General features: G+C 56.4%; 1 protein-coding gene across 1 annotated transcript; it reads left to right on the top strand.

Annotated features, from left to right (window-relative positions):
* Positions 1 to 2,962: 2,962 nt before the first annotated feature.
* Positions 2,963 to 16,424, top strand: ETV5 (ETS variant transcription factor 5). Its single transcript, XM_061451710.1, has 12 exons — positions 2,963 to 3,469; positions 3,586 to 3,673; positions 3,823 to 3,870; positions 3,982 to 4,032; positions 9,501 to 9,630; positions 9,767 to 10,018; positions 11,708 to 11,970; positions 12,713 to 12,772; positions 13,247 to 13,315; positions 13,646 to 13,815; positions 14,414 to 14,515; positions 14,634 to 16,424. Exons 1-12 carry the CDS (start codon positions 3,425 to 3,427, stop codon positions 14,853 to 14,855), a joined length of 1,500 nt encoding a protein of 499 aa, XP_061307694.1. The 5' UTR covers positions 2,963 to 3,424; the 3' UTR covers positions 14,856 to 16,424.
* The last annotated feature ends 860 nt before the right edge of the window (positions 16,425 to 17,284 follow it).

A 17,284-nucleotide genomic window follows, 5' to 3' on the forward strand; every position in this document is an offset into this window, starting at 1 on the left:
AAACCATTCTGTGATTCTGTGATCTCTAGCACTTTGCCAGCAGGTGGGGTGATAGGTTTGATCCATGGGATGACAACACACGAGGTCAGCAGTGTTTATAGCTGCAGGTCTGGATCCATTTTCCTGCCCGCTCAGCCTCAACCCAGGGTTTTATCCCAAGGCTCCAATTAGAAAGTGCCTGTATGGAATTAGCAACGTTTTTCACAGCAGACCTGCTCCTTGCACCCGGTCATGGTTTGCTGGCTTAGGACAAAGAGCAGCGCTTGGGCCTCTGCTTGTTTGCCATTGGTGGTGGCAGAGGCAGGGGAAGCAAGCAGGCAGCATGCCTGGACCCAGGGGTCTGGCAGCATGTTAGAGATGAAGAGCATTCCTTTGAGCTCAAAGCAAGGAAGGAGCACTCAGACGTGTTCTGCAGGGCACGGGGAGCCTGCCACCTCCCCTGGGAGATGCAGCTTCCATCCACTCCCATTATGCTGAAGCCATAGTTCAATGGGCCTGGCAGCTGATGACTTCCTCAGTCTAATGGTGCAAATGTCTCCAACCCAGGAGGGGACCCACAGGGGCTGGGATGCTGGCTTGGCTGTCCTAGTTCCAGAGATGTGGCTGAGGGAAACTTGAGGCTCTGAACCCTTTGTCCCCTTTGGTGTCTCCCAGCTCAGCCCCATTGATCCCTTGAAGGCCACAGGATGGAGCAGAAGCCTCCACACATCACCCCCAGCTCCAGGCACTGGTGCCAGTGCTGGGGGACCCTTGAGAGCTGGGGAACCTCATTCCCAGCCCTGTCCTCCTGCTGTGTGCATAGCTGTGGTTGCCTGCATGGAAATGGTGTCCGTAGTGTAGCGCATGTTGCCGTGTACACCTGGACTGCTGTGGGCTTGCCTCAAATAAAGATGGTGATGAAATATTTGTCCTGGGGTGCACTGGAGTTCCCTGAGTCCAGGCATGAGGTCGCCACCTTTGAGATACCAAACAGGAGATGCCTGATTTGGGGTGCTGGGGCTGAAGGGGCGTTGGCAGCAGCAGTGCAATGGAGCAATGCTCAGTGGGAGCTGCAACGGCCTAAATCTGGAGCCTGCAGTTTTTTAGATCTCTCTTTTTTTTTTCCCCATGAGTGGGCTCTAATTTTAGCAGGTGCCGGTTGCCATCCCCCCTTCCCAGCCCTGGCTCTCCGGGGGCTTCAGCTCCTCACAAGGCACATCTGTGGCCTCCCACCCGCCTGCCCCACCACTGCACTCAGCTCCCATCACTTCTTCCTCTGCCAGGTGGCAGCAAGAGCCCCAAGGGTGCTGAAGCTGTGGCTGCCTCGGGTCACTGGTTGTGCCCCAGTCTGCAATGACCCGCATGTCCTCAGCAGCCTGCCTTGTTCCCCGGCCCAGGTTTTGTCACCCACCTGCCCATGTGTCATCTGCTAATTTTACCAGTGGTGATTTAATCTGGGTTGCTTGTGTGCAGAGGGGAAGTGAGAATGCCAGCAGAGCACCCCAGGAATGATCCCTGTGCAGCAAGGACATCCCGTGCCCTCTGCGCACTTCCCCCTGTGCTGGGGACAGGCACCTGGTGGGCAGTGCATCCTGGTAGGTGTCCTCTCAAATATAACACAGGACATGATGGCAGATGAGCTAGCAGCCATTTACCAGCATCATCCCCAGGGGATGGTGGTGGCTCTGGAGGACTCCGGAAGCTCACCAGTACCCCAACACTGACAGAGAAATCCCACCAGCAGCCCAGAACCATGCTAGGCAGCTCTCCCAACACACTGGCAAGGCTATGACCTGAAGCCAAGGATTTCAAAGTGGCTTCAACATTGTATCAACAGGCTTATTAAGGCCTAAATTCCCAGGATCCGACAGGAGACTCCTCTCCTTTCCCAAGCTGAGAAGCTACTGGGGCACTTGACAGAGCAATGCCAGGCCCTCAGCGGCATGACTGTGTCCTAAACTCATTCCCAATCCTCTAAGCTATTTGCAGTCCTGTAAGGGCTTGTGTCCACAAACCCACCCGAGGGGGTCCGTGGCCACAGCAGCCACAAAAACCCTGCAGGTGGGTACTATTTTTCTTACTGCCTCCTCCAACGAGCTCTTCTCAAAGACAAACCTTGCCCCCAGGGTGGCTGCAGGAGAAAGGCCGCCAAACCCAGCACTCAAGCATGGGCTAGCCCCGGGCCCGCAGGGGAACCCGTGTGACGGCGTCTTGCTGGGGCAGAACTGCCCCTTAAGCAAGCAGACTGTCCCCATGGCATGTGGGGCCTGCGGCCCACCCCATCTGCACAGCTGCTGCGCGGCAGGTTCTCGGGCACTGCGTGTAGAGATCAGGTTTCCCCCATCCCCGCTCGGATCCGGTCCCCAGAGTGCCCCATCAACCCTCCGTGGCTATCCCTTAACACAACAAGGCACCCTGCGGGAGGGGATCGCGGCCCCTTTAAATGCTGCGCGGCAGCAGCCCCACCCGCCGGCCTTTTCCCCCTTCTTTTTTTTGTGAATGAAAAACGTTCCCCGCGGAGCCAATGCAAATCCCGCCGCGGCCATTGGCTGCCGCCGTCCCCGCCCACCCAGCCTGCCTCAATGGTCTCGTCCGAGCTGAGCGCGGGCGGGCGCGCAGCGGCGTTGCAACCAATCAGACGGCTCGAGCGGCAGAGCAGCGGCGCTCGATTGGCTGGCGCCGAGGGTAAACAAGCGGCGCGGGGCGGGGCGGGACGCGGCGGAGGCCGCTGGCTCGGGTGCTGTGGGTGCAGAGCGGCAGCGCGGTGCCCGGGCGCGGAGCGGCCCCTTTCACGGCCCCGGCTCGCCCGGCTGCTGCCGAGCCCGCGGCGGCTGAGCCGAGCCCGCCGTTCCCCGGCCGGGTACGCGGGGCCTGGCGGCGGGGCGCAGCGCAGCGCGGCCCGGGGCGGGGGAGGTGTTTATGAATGGCGCTGGCCGAGCGCTGTGAATGGCGGGGGGGTGGGGGCGCCAGCGCGCACGGGGGGAGGGGAGGAGAGGCGGAGTTTATGAATGGGGCGCGCGGGGCGGCGTGGGAATGGGTCCGGTTGCGGCGTGGCCCTTCCAACGCCTAGCATCAGCAGGGGCGGGGGGAGGCGAGGCGTGTGCGGAGCCCTCCCTGCCTCCCTCCCTCCCTCCTTGCCTGCCTCCTCCCGCTCCCGCGGCGCGTGATGTCACGCCCGTTTCTATAGAAATTGGGTGACATCACGAGCCGGGGGGCTGCGACCCGCCACGGCAGGAGCGGGCCGGCTCCCCGGGGAGGCGCGGCGGCCCCGCACCGAGCCAGCCCCGGAGGCGGTAGGGGCCAGGACTTGGTCCTGACACTCCCCCTCCCCTCTCCCAACCCCCTCTCCAGCAGCGCACCTGCCGGAGCCTGGGCAGGATCCCCCCCTTCCCGGGCCGGCGTCGATGCTGAGCGGGCCGGGGGGACTCCCCACCTCCCCTGCACCATGGATGGCTTCTACGACCAGCAGGTTCCCTTCATGGGCCCCGGGGTAAGTTTGCCCCGTGCATCTCCCCCTGCCCCATCCACCCTGTCTTTGGGGGCACCCGTTTCCCCGTCCTTGGGGGCTGCCACCCTCACAGGCTGTTGTCAACCTGGTTGTTGCAGAAGTCCTGCGCAGAGGAGGGCCGAGGCCGGTTGGGATCTGATAGGAAAAGGAAATTTTTGGAGACTGACCTAGCCCACGACTCAGAAGGTAGGCAGGGCTGGCCTGAGCAGCTGTGGCCTTGCTGCGGTCCTGTGAGGCTGCTCTCCTCACAGTCGTTGGTTTAGAAATAATCCTGTGAATAATGGCAGTTTTATTTATTATTCTGTGGAGTACATAAGTCTTTCACTCTGTTCCAGAGCTCTTCCAGGATCTCAGCCAGCTCCAAGAGGCCTGGCTAGCTGAAGGCAAGTCTTCACCTCCTCCTTTTGCTGTGTAAAACCTCTCTGCAAGCATTTTTTTTTTTTTTGAGAACTGAAAACGGTATAAACCCGGTGTTTTTGTTGTTGTTTTTTTAGCTCAGGTCCCTGATGATGAACAGTTTGTCCCAGATTTCCAGTCTGAAAGCTGTAAGTGATTGTTCTGGGGTTTTATTCTCTGGGGGAGAATATTTGGGTGCCTTTGCAAAGCCTCATGCTGGGTTTGGAGTGTCTTCCTTGGGAAAGCAGTTGCTGGGGCTGAAACTGTGAAATCACAGACTTGGGAGAAAGCACGTGTGGTTTGGGTTCATCGAGATGAAACTTGCAATGTCCCATCCCTTTTAAATAGGGGAAACTAGCCAAATGCATGGAAATACTCTAACTGATCTCTGGGCTTCTCCGAGACTTGCTGCTTGTTCATAGTAATGTTGATTTGCGTATAAACACATCTTTTCCTTTTCAAGTGGAAGCATGAGCCTGTGCTGGGCTCCTTGGTTAGCCACAATTTCTGCAGTTTCTGGAGCTTTTTAACAGTCGTGGCCCAGTGCTGTTGGCAAGAGTGGACCTGAGCGGTGAAACTTGAGCCGCTTTAAGCACCACTAATCACTGGCAAGCCAGCATGTTTAAAAGGAGGCCAGTGAAAATGCAGCTCCTCTTGAATTGCGTAAGAGTGAGAGTTGGTTCTGAGCTGTGGTTTGTGCTGAAATGGGTTAGCGGCCAGGGCAGGGGCTGGTTAATGGTGTGCGGTACTTTGCTTCTCTTGGGCACTGGTTCTCCTCGGAATGAAGGCTTGGTCAGAGGGCAAGGGGGAATCGGGATGTTTTGAGTTGTTACCTGGCAAATGGAATGAGTGGCATGGTGTTGGTGGCTGGGTTTTGCTGTTGAGCCAGAGAGCTATGCAACTTAAAGGAAATCAAATTTAGCCTGCAGTCGAACAGATTTTTTCATTCCAGCTTTGTCACAGCATGCAGCAGGGTATCTTCTCCTACAGTAAAACGCGTGTTAATTATTGCTCTTTGATTACTTCTGAGTGGGAAGTTTGCCATTAAATTGTTCCAGACAGCCCAAGTTTCAGATGCGTTTTTTTCCCTTGTCTCCCCTGAGATAAAAGGCGAGCCCAGAGTCAGAATCGCAACTGGCTGTTGACATCCTAGCGCAGCCTGGCAGCTCTTGCTTGGAGCGGTAGAAACCGCAGCGAGCGTGGGAGGGTGGCTCTTGGAGCTGGAGCCGTTTCCAGTGCCTTTTGGCAGTCTCTTGTTTCCTTGTAACCTGAAGAGCGCAGAGAGGAGAGAAAACTTTTCTGGGTGATGCAGGGAAGGGAAGGAAAAGACAGAAACAAAAGGGGGCATTTGGTCGAGACTCTTAAAATGTTCTGACCTGCTCAGCCTCTGCAGACCTGGCGTTGAAATGACTTTGTCACTTGAAAGCAGAGCTCCTTATGTGACTCCCTGCTATAATAACCTTCCCTAGGTGTCCCGGGCAGAGAAAGCAAAGGTTTCCTGGGCTGCGCTGGCTGGGAGGGTTCAGTCCAGCCAGTCCAGTGGAGGAGAAACGGGTAGCCTGGCTCTTCCATACCAACACTGGAAAGAGTTTAAAGAGGAGAGAGTCTCTAGCTTACTGCTTTCTGGCCCCAGCTTCTCATTTCCTTGTGGATTTGAACTGTGTATAGTGTAGGAAGAAAAAAGGGGATGAATTTGGTGCAGCCTCCCCCCTGCATTCAGCTTTTGCTAAAGGGGGTATGCTTCTTTTCCAGACTGGGGGTCGCCTTGGGTTCAATGCCCATTGGATTCTGAGGGAAGGCAAGTCCCTATATTATGGATGTTTTCAGGCATGCATTGGACTCTTGTGCAGCTTGTGCCTTTTCCCTGAGGAAGTTGCTGCTCTCTTGTCCTGAGCAAGCCAGCTCTGTCACCTGCCCCATGGCACTGGCATTTCCAGGGCCAAGCTTCCTCTGCTCAGTAGCAAAAAGGGACAAGCCAGGCTCAGTTTGAGATGTTGCTGTAGAGAATGCTGTTGAATCTCAGGGATGCTCCAAACAGCATCTTTCTCACCTTGCTAAAGAACCCCTCATGGCATGGCAGCTGCCTGCAGCTTGGCTGCTGCTAGCTTGCTGTTCCTGATTGTGTAGCTGAGGTCCCTGGCAGACATGGGCTTAGGGTTGGGGTTTGGCAACGAAGTACCATAATATGCTGGAGGGCAGCAGGTTGCTGCTCCGGGGAGGAAATCCTGCTGGAAGGCTGGGGAAAGCAGGGCTCCGCTGAATAAGGGATGCGTTGTTCTCGGCACCTTGGACTGAGCAGCGAGAGGCTGTATTTGGTGCTTGTGAACTACCCAGAGCAGTGGCAGATGCCCCTGGAAGGGTAAGGAGATTGTGAGTGACTCCAGCATAGGTGCAGTGGTTCTCCAGTGGTGCAGTCTGGGGAGAAGAGGATATGTACAATGTTGTATCTCGATCGGTTCTTTAAAGTAATTGGGAAGCAATGGATCAAGCTGAGGAGATCAAGCACCATCATGAGAGGCTTTGCCATTCGCAGGGCTTGCTCCCAGGGAACTTGTGGCTCCCTGCATGGGCAATGAGTGGTTAAAGCCATGGCAGGGCATGGAGTGGAGTTTCTTACACACCAAAATGAAAGCAGGAGGTTTATTTCTGAGGAAGGGTTGTTTAAACAAAGGAAAGCAGGAACCTGGCTTCTATTTCTGGCTCCTCTCCTGGCGTGACCTTGGGCGCGTCCTGTAATGCTGGGGGATGGAGGGGCAGATGTGGAGCACAGCTTCCAGGTGACGGCTTGAGTGGATGCCAAGGTCCCCAGCTGGTGGCCAGGCTGGAAATGGTTTTCATTGCTTTCCCCATGGTTCAAGCAGTGTGTGCCACCAGCCAAGCCAACATCCTCCATGTTGGACCTCTTAGAGGTCCCATCATGGTGATGGCTGGGGAGCAACCTTCCCTGTCCCCCACCAAGGGCTTCACCAGCAGTTCAAGGTCCCAAATGACTTTAGGATGTCGCCTTTCATGTGGCAGATCTCTTGGCTGAAGGTTGATGTTTGGGGCATCTCCAGCGTGGCCAGTAGGGTGGCACTGCAGGCTATGCCTGAGCCCCCCGGTTGTGCTTCTTTGCTGGCAGGGCACAGCAGTGGCATGTGTGTCTAGTCCCCTTGCCTGTTCTCTGTGGGATCTTTCCATCCCCAGAGGCTGAAACAGCCCAAGGAGGGGCTGTTGGGCACCCATGGGTGCTCTCAGCGCTCCCACAGCTCAGTCCTGGCATGGGTGTCCTGAGGTGCGTTCTCCAGCCCTGTCTATAGTTAAGCTTCTCCCTCTGCCTGTTTTTATATACTTTTTTAGCTTTTAATTATAGTCCCAGCGCAGGACCGGAAAGGTTAAAAGCAGTTGCACACCCAGCTTGCCTTTGAGGCACTGGAGCAGGGCATCTCCTTCCCTGGGAACCCTCCTGCCCCCTTCCCAGCTCCCTGCCTGGCCACTTCCCACTGGGGACCTAAGCCCAGCTCCTTCCTCCCCCGAGAGCTGCACCCCAGACCTCGGTGCTCCTCTCTGCTCCCAGGCTCTCCAGCATCGCTGCCCTGGCTGGCCATGAGTGTGCCTTGCCAAGCTGCGCCAGCCAGCCCTGTGGTGTTTGTGTAAGGAATCCAAACGTTGCACAAAGTCCAGCTCGGCCAGCTGGTCTCTGTTAGGATCTTAAGGCTCGTTTCCCTTTTCTTGAATGGCAGAGCTAAGCTCTGGGGAAATTTTTCTTTTCTTTCTTTCTTTTTTTTTCCCTTCCCCAGCCACATGAATGGAGCGCTCCAAATTGTTTATGAATGGAGGGTGGTGCCTGCGCAGAGCCTTTTTTTTCCCCGTTTTTTTTTTTTTTCAATGAATAACCAGGCCCCATTGTACGGCTGGTGGAAAAACAACCCGCTCCAACAACACGGAGCCTGTTAGGAAGAGACATGCCTGCGATAGGCAGCTGGAGCCCTTCCAAAGCCAGTTCCCCTTCGCTTTCCCGCGGGGCGCCTGGGCTTTGCTGCCGCCACGCTGGCCTCCTGTTAAGGCTAGAAATGCTGAGAGTGGCAAAACCTCACTGGGGAGGGGGGGATAAATCCAGCTTGGGAGCGGGTGGGGGGCTGTGCTGGCTCAGTGTTGGGCTTTGTGTTTCAAATCCTCCTGGGGGGGGGGGGGGTTTACGCCCTTGATGTGCCAGGACTTTGCGGGACGGGGGGGAAGGAGGGGTAGAGAGAGGAGTCAGCAGCTCTTTACAGGTTTTGACAAATTAGGGGAGCAGCTAATTACCTGGCAAGCTGTGAACAGTTGTCCTGGAGCTATTCGTTCCTCTCCACTGTAGCTGGGCCGTGTTTAGACTTTGCATGAAGCTAATACTCCACTTCCGATTAGTCTTGGCTCTCCGCTGCAGGCACTATTTAGGTAAAGATCTCTGAGGCGCTTTCCCTTTCCTAGAGCGCCTGCTTTTAGAAATGAAGTAGGTTAAGCATATATTACTTGGTTTAAAATTATATATAGTGAGGGGGCTAGGGAGGATTTGGGTTTAATGGGATGTTTGCCACTTGAACTCATACAGTTGTGGGACCCCTTGGAGCATCTTGGCTGGGGGAAGGTGGATTACATTAGGCTGCTTGCCAGCTCTCTGGCCAGGTTACTGGGAGCTGGGTATGCCCCTGCAAGGGTGAGCAGGTTACTGTGTCCGGCTTACAAGCTGTCCTGGGACGGTGGGACTGTGCAAGCTCTGCCTTCCCTGGCAGAAGTCAGGCCTTGCCACCCTGGCCCAGTCCACCAGCAGGTCATGGTCTGCTAGGGCACTATCCTGCCATGGTTTGGTTGCCTAATCCTCTCAGGAGGGTAATTCAGCAGCTGATTCATGAGCAAAAAGCACCCAAGCAGATACTTCTCTGGGGTGATGCTCCCCATCACCTCCCACCATGTGGGTGAGCCTGTATCATAAAATCATGAAATGGTTTGGGTTGGAAAGGACCTTAAAGCTCATCCAGTTCCAACCCCCTGCCATGGACAGGGACACCTTCCACTAGACCAGGTTGCTCCAAGCCCTGTCCAACCTGGCCTTGAACACTGCCAGGGATGGGGCAGCCACAGCTTCTCTGGGCAACCTGTGCCAGGGCCTCAGCACCCTCACAGGAAAGAATTTCTTCCTCATATCTAATCTAAATCTCCCCTCTGTCAGCCCAAAGCCATTCCGCCTTGTCCTGTCACTACATGTCTTTGTAAAAAGTCCCTCTCCAGATTTCTTGTCAGCCCCTTTAGGCACTGGAAGCTGCTCTAAGCTCTCCCTAGAGCCTTCTCCAGGCTAAACAAGCCCAGCTCTCTCAGCCTGTCTGTATAGCAGAGGTGCTCCAGCCCTCGGAGCATCTTTGCGGCCTCCTCTGCACTCACTTGAACACATCCCTCTTGTGTTGTTGCCCCAGAGCTGGATGCAGAGCAGAGGGGTGGGATCCCCTCCCTCGACCTGCTGGTCATGCTCCTTTCGACGCAGCCCAGGACATGGTTGGTTTCTGGGCTGTGATTGCACACTGATGGGTCACGGTGAGTTTCTCATCAACCAACACCCCCGAGTCCTTATCCTCAGGGCTGATCCTCCTCTGTTTCATTGCAGTGGTCCTGCACGCCCCACCTCCAGCAAAGATCAAGCGGGAACTGCACAGCCCTTCCTCAGAGCTGTCGTCCTGCAGCCATGAGCAAGCTCTCTGTGCCAGCTATGGGGACAAGTGCCTCTACAACTGCTGGTAGGTAGCGTGGTGGCTGCTGCTGCCCACAGACCCCTTGGGTCACGGTGGCAGCGATTTGTCTCTTGTCCCTCTGCCATGCAAAGGTGTTCTTGTTAGCACTGCTGTCAGTGCCCACCCCTTCTCCCCTCCTCAGTGCCTATGACAGGAAGCCCCCTGCCGGGTTCAAGCCATTAACGCCGCCTGCCACTCCGGTGTCTCCTGCACATCAGGGATCGGCCCTGCCGCCACCAGCCCCAGCCGTGCAGGCAGCGGCCCATGGGGCAGCCCCGGCGCCGCACGCGCTGCAGGAGCAGAGGCAGCAGACCTTTGCCGTGCCGCGGCCGCCTCACCCGCCCATGCACATGCCAAAGATGATGTCTGAAAACCAATACCCCGCAGAGCACAGGTAAGGCTTTCTCCACCCGAGCAAGCGCTGGCGTCTTGCAGGTGTTTATGGGAGCTTTGGCTCTCATGAGATGAATCAGTGGCCTTAAAGCATGGGGAAGGAGGAGGGATGTTGTGGTTGCAGACTGTAAGGCCAGATGCTGCTGCCTGTGGTCCAGTATAAACTAGTGCTTGCTGCTTCCCACTGGGATCTTGTGGCTCTTTCTCCCCATGAGGCAGCTCCCTGCTGACAGGGATCTGCTCTTCCCAGCTCTGGGGGTGCCTGGGCAGACCCTTTGCATCCCCCTTGCGAAAGGAGAGGGAGGCAGAGGCTGCTGCCTGCATCCATCCCTTTGGCAACAGGCAGTGGTGCTGAGTCAGGGCTCCCACTCTCTTCTCTCCCACCCACTGCAGCTCTGCTGAGCTGAGCCCTGCTAGGCTTGGGAGCTGCAGGCATCCTCATCCTGCCCCTAAGCACCCTTGGGTTGAGGGTCAGTCCTTAGCTCCTGTGTGCATTACACTGCATTGCTGTGATTTTGGGACTGGGGAGGGAGAGGCCCCACTTCCTCTCCAGTGGCTTTGTCCCCCATTAATGCTGCATCCCTGTGTAGGCTTTGTTGATTCCCCTCCTTCACCCCAGCTTTGCTCATGCTGTTGGTAGGTGGCATGGTGCAGGTCACAGCTGACCTCCAGCTTTGCTTGTGGCTCCTGAATGCCCTTTGCTGAGGTGTCATCTATGAGCATGGGGCTGGAATGTGGTAGCCTTGAAAAGGCCATGGAAACCCTCAGTATATCCTCACAACCCATGAGCATCCCTCCCCAAGCGAAATAGGGCTTGGCTCTGGGTGACCTTCAAGCCATGTGGGGGGCTGGGTCCAACCCCTTGGGAAGCACCATGCCAGCACAGAGCTTGGGTTTCACTCAGGAAGGGCAGACGGACACCACTCGGAAATGGAGTAATCCCAGCCCGGCAGCTGGGAGGGCTCTGGTTACAAAGACAAATGGCACAAGGCCAGTGGAGAGGAGCTGGGTGCGGACATCAGAGATCTCCTTTCAAGGTGCCGGAGGATGAGGGGATGTGGCAGCACCCCCTCGAGTTGGTCCCGTATCCAGGGACTGTGCTGGGGCTCGAGCTGGCAGCGGCAGCACCCCAGAGCTGAAAATAGTGCTCCCTGCCACCAAATCCAAGGTTTAATCCCAGCCGCACAGGCGGATTAGAGCTGCGGAGTGGATTTGGCTTTGCGTAAGCACCCACCCAGGTGCAGCATCCCCTGCACCCTGCAGTTCTGATCCCCCGGGGTGGGGGGGGGGGTGCATGCATTTCACTGTTGTACAGAGATTTTACTGTTGTGGGGTGGCTTTTTTGTTTCCTTTTCCCACCCCTACCAGCTGTCCTGGCTGCAGCACCAGGCTACCATCACCTAGTGCTTTGCAGTGATGGCCCATGTGCTGTCCTGCCCCTCCAGTGGGGCTGTCCCCAGGGCTTGGAGGGGAATGGGGCTCTCCAATACTCCACTGGGTCTCCACAGGACGAGCCCTCATGGTGGCTGTGCTCATGAGGAGCTGCGGATGGGACCCAATGCTGCTCAAACCCCCCAGCGGCACACTGGTCTGAGGACGCTGGGCCAGCCTGGGGTCCTGGTCTGGGGTAGGAGCCAGCACTGTGGCAGCAGTGCCGACCCTGCCCCAACGCCGAGTCCTCTCCCGGCAGGTTCCAGAGGCAGCTGTCTGAGCCCTGCCTCCCCTTCCCGCCGCAGCCCGGGGTCCCGGGGGACAGCCGCCCCGTCTACCACCGGCAGCTGTCGGAGCCCCTCGGCCCTGCCGCCCCTCGCCCCCCTCAGGGATTCAAGCAGGAGTACCACGACCCACTCTACGAGCATGGTGGCCCCAGCCTGCCCGGCCCTGCCCCCAGCCACAGCTTCCAGCCCCCCATGGGCATCAAGCAGGAGCCCCGGGACTACTGCATTGACTCAGGTGGGTGCGAGAGGCTGGTGCTTGGGGGTTGTATGGGTTACCCCACCAGCACTCGGGGAGTGGAGCCACCTCTGCCATCTGTGGCTTGTGGGTGCAGGGTTGAACCTTAAGAAGTGGGTGTTTCATCACCCTGGGGCTCCCGTTGTGCTGGGGCTGCTGTTTCACATGGTAGATGATTTCTTTCCTTTTTTTTTTTTCTTTTATCCCTCTTCTCTTTCCTTTCCCATGTGGGGGGCTAAAGCAGGAATTCACTAGATGCACGCAGTGTGGCCTGTGCCACAGCCACAGGCTGGGTGCCCCATGGCATTCAGCGGTCCCCCTGCAGCCCTGGCCTGAGGCCAGCTGTGATTTCTGGCTGCTGGACCCCACCAGCATCACGGAAAAATCCTCTAATCGCCTTAGGACCTAAAAATACCCCGACCTCAGGATGGAGGATGGCACGGCTGAGCAGATGCCTCCCTCCCCGCGGGGCCAGAGTAACATGGTGAAAACCGCAGGCTGACTTAAACCTTGCTCCCAGTGCTCATTCCAGTATGCTCCCCCCACAATCACACTGGGTTTCCCCCCACAACTGGGGGTGAGGGCTGGGGGTGGTGCTGTGTCCCTGGGAATGCTGGTGGAGGGGTTGGGGGGAAGATGCCAAGGCTTGGCCAGAGGATGTGCTTGGGGAACGGAGGGGGAAAGATGCTTGGAGGACCCCATGGGACCCAGGTCCTTAACACCACCTTCGTGTTCCTTGCAGAAGTGCCTAACTGCCAGTCCTCATACCTGCGGGGAGGTGTCTTCCCCAGCAGCCATGATGGTGAGTGTACCTCTCTTGTTGGCATCCCTGGCGTGTCCCATCCCTCCCTTGGGGCAGGCAGAGCTGCCAGGCATCCCTCAAAGCATGCATGAGAGCCCTGTCGTACCTGCAAGTGTCTGCATGCGAGCAGCACAGGCACCCCCACTAAAAATAGGGCTTGTGCTGTGCTGCCACTGACCCCTGCGAGCATGATGCGAGGGCACAGCAGTGCCATATAATCTGGGGTAATGCACCCAGCATAGCTGCTAAGAGGGTTCTTGTTTCCCCAACTCCCTGGGGTGGGTGGGACAGAGCTGCGCGGCACTCAGCTGTCAAGCTGGTGTGATGCTATTGAAATAACTGGGGGATGTGTCTGCTTCCAGCACTGGGGAACTGGGGTCTTGTTCCTGGATTTAGTCAAGGCAGGTTTTTTGGGGGGGGTCCAGCTGGGATGGTGAAGGGACCCTTTGCTCACTGAGGTTCTCTTCCCCGTAGGATTTTCATATGAAAAAGACACGCGATTGTATTTTGATGACACATGTGTGGTACCGGAGAGGCTGGAGGGTAAGAACTCAGCCCCAGAGGAGGGAAGGCTGTAGGGTGACCAGGGCTCATGGTGGCAGATTTGGGCCTGGGCTCTGTAGTGGCCAGCTTTTAAAGCCAAGCTGTGCTGGAGCCATGCTCTTGACAGCTGCTGAGCATCATCCTGCACAGTGGCTGGGCATCATGGCCATCAGTGCTGTACCCTGTCCCTGCCACCCACCCTGCACCTCACCTGCCTGCAGCACCACCACCAGCACCTCTCCCCAGTCCAGCTCTGTAGCCTGACCCTGTACAGAGGGTCCTGGCACAGGAGTGAGCGCAGTTAATCAGCTGTGTCTTGGCTACATGCAGGTAAAGTGAAGCAGGAGCCCACCCTGTACCGTGAGGGCCCTCCTTACCAGCGCCGTGGGTCTCTGCAGCTCTGGCAGTTCCTGGTCACCCTCCTGGATGACCCTGCCAATGCCCACTTCATCGCCTGGACTGGTCGGGGCATGGAGTTCAAGCTGATCGAGCCTGAGGAGGTACGTGGGATCCTGCCCCAGAAGCAGGCATGTCAGAGCCAGGGATGCAGCCAGGGGAGCGGGAGGTGGGGGGCAGATCCTTCCCATGCAGCCCAGCAGTTCACACTTACACTTGAAGCAAGGCTCCCTCCCTCCCAAACATCTCCTGGATCCTTTGCCCTGGATCCTTGGTGCTGTGCTGGAGCTATGCAGCTCTGCGGAGGGTGATACAGGAAGAAACTGGGGAGTGATCAAAAGCAGCTGTGGTGCTGAGCTGCGCATTGTGGGTAATTACCCATAATATCTCTTAATGCTGTGCATGGAAATTGTGGGAGGTTGGGTGTTTTTTTTGAAGCATCTTTTTTGGCAGACTTCCCTAATCAAATGTCTTTTGATTCAGCCCCTGGTTTGGCAGTGGATGCTTTGTGGTGCTTGGAACTGGAGCACTTACTGCAGCAGGCAGGGAACTGCTCCAGGACCTGGGTGACCCTTTCACCCCTGGCTGCTCCAGCCCCCAGGAACAAACCCCTACCCTGCATTTCAGCTGAGATTTCCTTTGAGGATCCAGGTCCAAACCCCAGCTGCAGCCTTCACAGTTGCCACCTCTCTGTCCTTGCAGGTGGCACGGCGTTGGGGCATCCAGAAGAACCGGCCAGCCATGAACTATGACAAGCTCAGCCGCTCGCTGCGCTACTACTACGAGAAGGGCATCATGCAGAAGGTAAGTGACCCTGCCACCACGATGGGGAGGGGGACCAGGTCTACTGTTGGTTATGTCATGCTTATCATTCCCTGTGGGGAAGGTGCAGGGCCCTTCTCATGCCCTCCTCTCCTTGCAGGTGGCTGGTGAGCGGTACGTCTATAAGTTTGTTTGTGACCCCGATGCCCTGTTTTCCATGGCCTACCCTGATAACCAGCGCCCCTTCCTGAAGACAGAGCCCGACTGCCCGGTGCCCGAGGAGGAGACGGTGCCGCTGACGCACTTTGAGGACAGCCCGGCATACCTCCTGGAGATGGATCCCTGCAGCAGCCTTCCCTATGCGGAGGGCTTCGCTTACTGACTCGGCCAGGCTGGCAGAGCCACGAGCACTAGCGCATCCACTTGGGGCAAATACGGTTTTCTAAAGAATACTTTTTGCTGTTCGTAAGGAAAAACAAACCCACCAAACTGCATGCACACACAAATTGGAGGAATCTAAAACGCCCTGTGTGTGTCACTGCTGAATTCCCACCCTTCCTGTCCAAGGGCTAGTGCATAGGACTGCCTCTGGCTGGCACCTCCTGCCCAACATCTGCGCGATGCTTTGGGGCGATGGGAGGTAAAGATGCAGGTCTCTGACCCAGGCCCTGTTCCTCGCCAGCACCGTGAGGCCTGATGGCTCCAGCAGCGCCCCGGGACTGGGCTGAGCCGCCGTGGCCGCCTCGCCAATTGTCACGACAATCTGCTTTGCATCGAGCACAATCCGCGTAGCTGCCTTGTGTGGTGGAAAGGGCTTTGATTTGCACAGAGGAGGGATGCAGGGGGGGCCTCGAGGGCCACCACCCCAGGGCTGATGTGCGCAGCATCCTACCCCAACCCTGAGGAGCCTTCTGCCTTCTTCCCAAACCCACCCTTACGGTATAACCTGATACAATGGTTTCCTGCCCCAGGCCCTCCTGCTTTCCCACCTAACCCCTGGGTCCCCTCTGTGTCCCATGTTCCTCTTCCCCAGTGCTGTGGCTGTGGGCCATGGGTTGTGTTTCAGGGGAGGAGGTCCTGACCCTATCTCCCTCATTTCTTTTTCTTCTTTTTTTTTTTAATGTTTTAGGAGGAAAAAAAAAAGGTTTCAAAGGTTTCTAAACTGATTTTTATAGATTTTTTTTTTTTTTTTTTGTATTTTAAGGCAAAGCTATTTTTTTGCAGCCCTGCTGCTGTTCCCAGAGCCCATGGGGATGCACCCCTGGCTTTCCCGGTGCTGTGCCTGCAGCTCCCTGGGATAGCTGCTGAAGTATCTGGTCCACTCCATTTCACCACTTGAGTCCTCTTTCCCAAGGGAACTGGGGCTGAACCCTGGTGCCTGCTCAGCTGCACTCCCCTCCCTGCTCAGCATGGCCTCGGAGCTGGGTTGTAAGCCTGTGGTAGGTGGGGACAGTGGGGTCCCCTATCCCCTTCCTGGGTACCCCGCATCCCTCCAGCTCCCCCCTCCCTGCTGTGCCTCCTAACACTCCACCACTTGTATCCATACCTGCCTGTCCCCTCCACTGGCTACATGTTTTTGTTGTAAATGCTGTATAGGAATTTTTTTCTCTTCCTTAGTTAGCTTTGGTTGGATTTTTTTGGGTTGGTTTTGGGTTTTTTTTGACTGATTCATTCTTTTGGGGGAAGTATGAAGATTAACTCTGGGTAGACTCAGTTGCTCTCCCCATCGTGGTTGCAGTGGCCTGTACCCTTGGGGAGTAGTCGGTTGCAGGAACCTCACCTTGGGGCAAAGTTTTAACCATTTGCTCAGTGTGGCAGATCTGTGGTGCAGAAGGAGTTAATCTGAGGACTGATTTGAAATAACCTTTACTCGAGCAGGGCTATGTATCTCCTGCAAAGCTGCATTACATTCTGTACTGTGTACAATAAAGGATCTTGCTTTCTGTTCCTCCCCGGCTGCCTGGGCCCCTGTTTTGCACTGTGGGATGCTGCCTGGGCTGGGAGGGATTCTCTGCATGGGGCATATGGGGCCACGTGTCCTTCCTAGGAGCAGGGATCAGGTCACCAGGGCAGGGCTGCCCTCCACCCAGTCCTGGGGCTGTTGTGTCTTGGTCTGGATGCTGCCACGGATTTCAAAAGCCACATCCAGCGAGAGGATCTGTTTGAAATGGGTGCATCTTCTTGGGAGGTGCAGTTAAATAGCGACTCTTCTCAAGGGGTTCTCAGCTAATGGATCCAGCTGCCTCTGACACCTTTGCTCTTCCTCTGGAAACCCAAGCTCCCTGCCGTCATGCAGGGCTAAAGCTGGTGGGAACCTTTCAGTGTTGGCACCTAGAAAGGAAAGCCTCTTCAAGCACTCCTAGCAATGGTTCCCCAGCACTTACTGACCACATTTCTAAGTCTGGGAAAAACACCCACGGAGCAGCAGGATCTGTAAAGGGCTGAAGGAGGTGCATGGAGGACAAGGGCTGCTCCAAGAGGACTTGTCTGAGCTGAAGGGTCTGTGTTTCCTCTGATGGGTTGGGGAAAAGCTCAAACATCCTCTAACTGCCCTGTCATGTTGGTCTCTGTGTTGGTCAGAGTAGACTGAGTTGGGGTGTCCATTGGCCTCCATCCCCATGAAGGCTGGTGGGGCAGTGCTGCTAGGGACAGCTCTTCTATTGCAGGCTGCCAAACGTCATCCTTAGAAATGGCAGTGAAGAGATGCAAGGTCCTAATGTGATGATGCTCTTTCCATACTGCACAGTGCTTCAATCTGCACCTGGCTGCCAGCCATGTTGCTAATAGGTCCTTGAGCTGCTCTTCTTCTAC

Source organism: Pezoporus flaviventris, unplaced genomic scaffold (assembly GCF_033815535.1).
Source record: "Pezoporus flaviventris isolate CSIRO_AGI_PZ_B2104156 unplaced genomic scaffold, CSIRO_AGI_Pfla_v1 ptg000013l, whole genome shotgun sequence".
Lineage (NCBI taxonomy): Eukaryota > Metazoa > Chordata > Aves > Psittaciformes > Psittacidae > Pezoporus > Pezoporus flaviventris.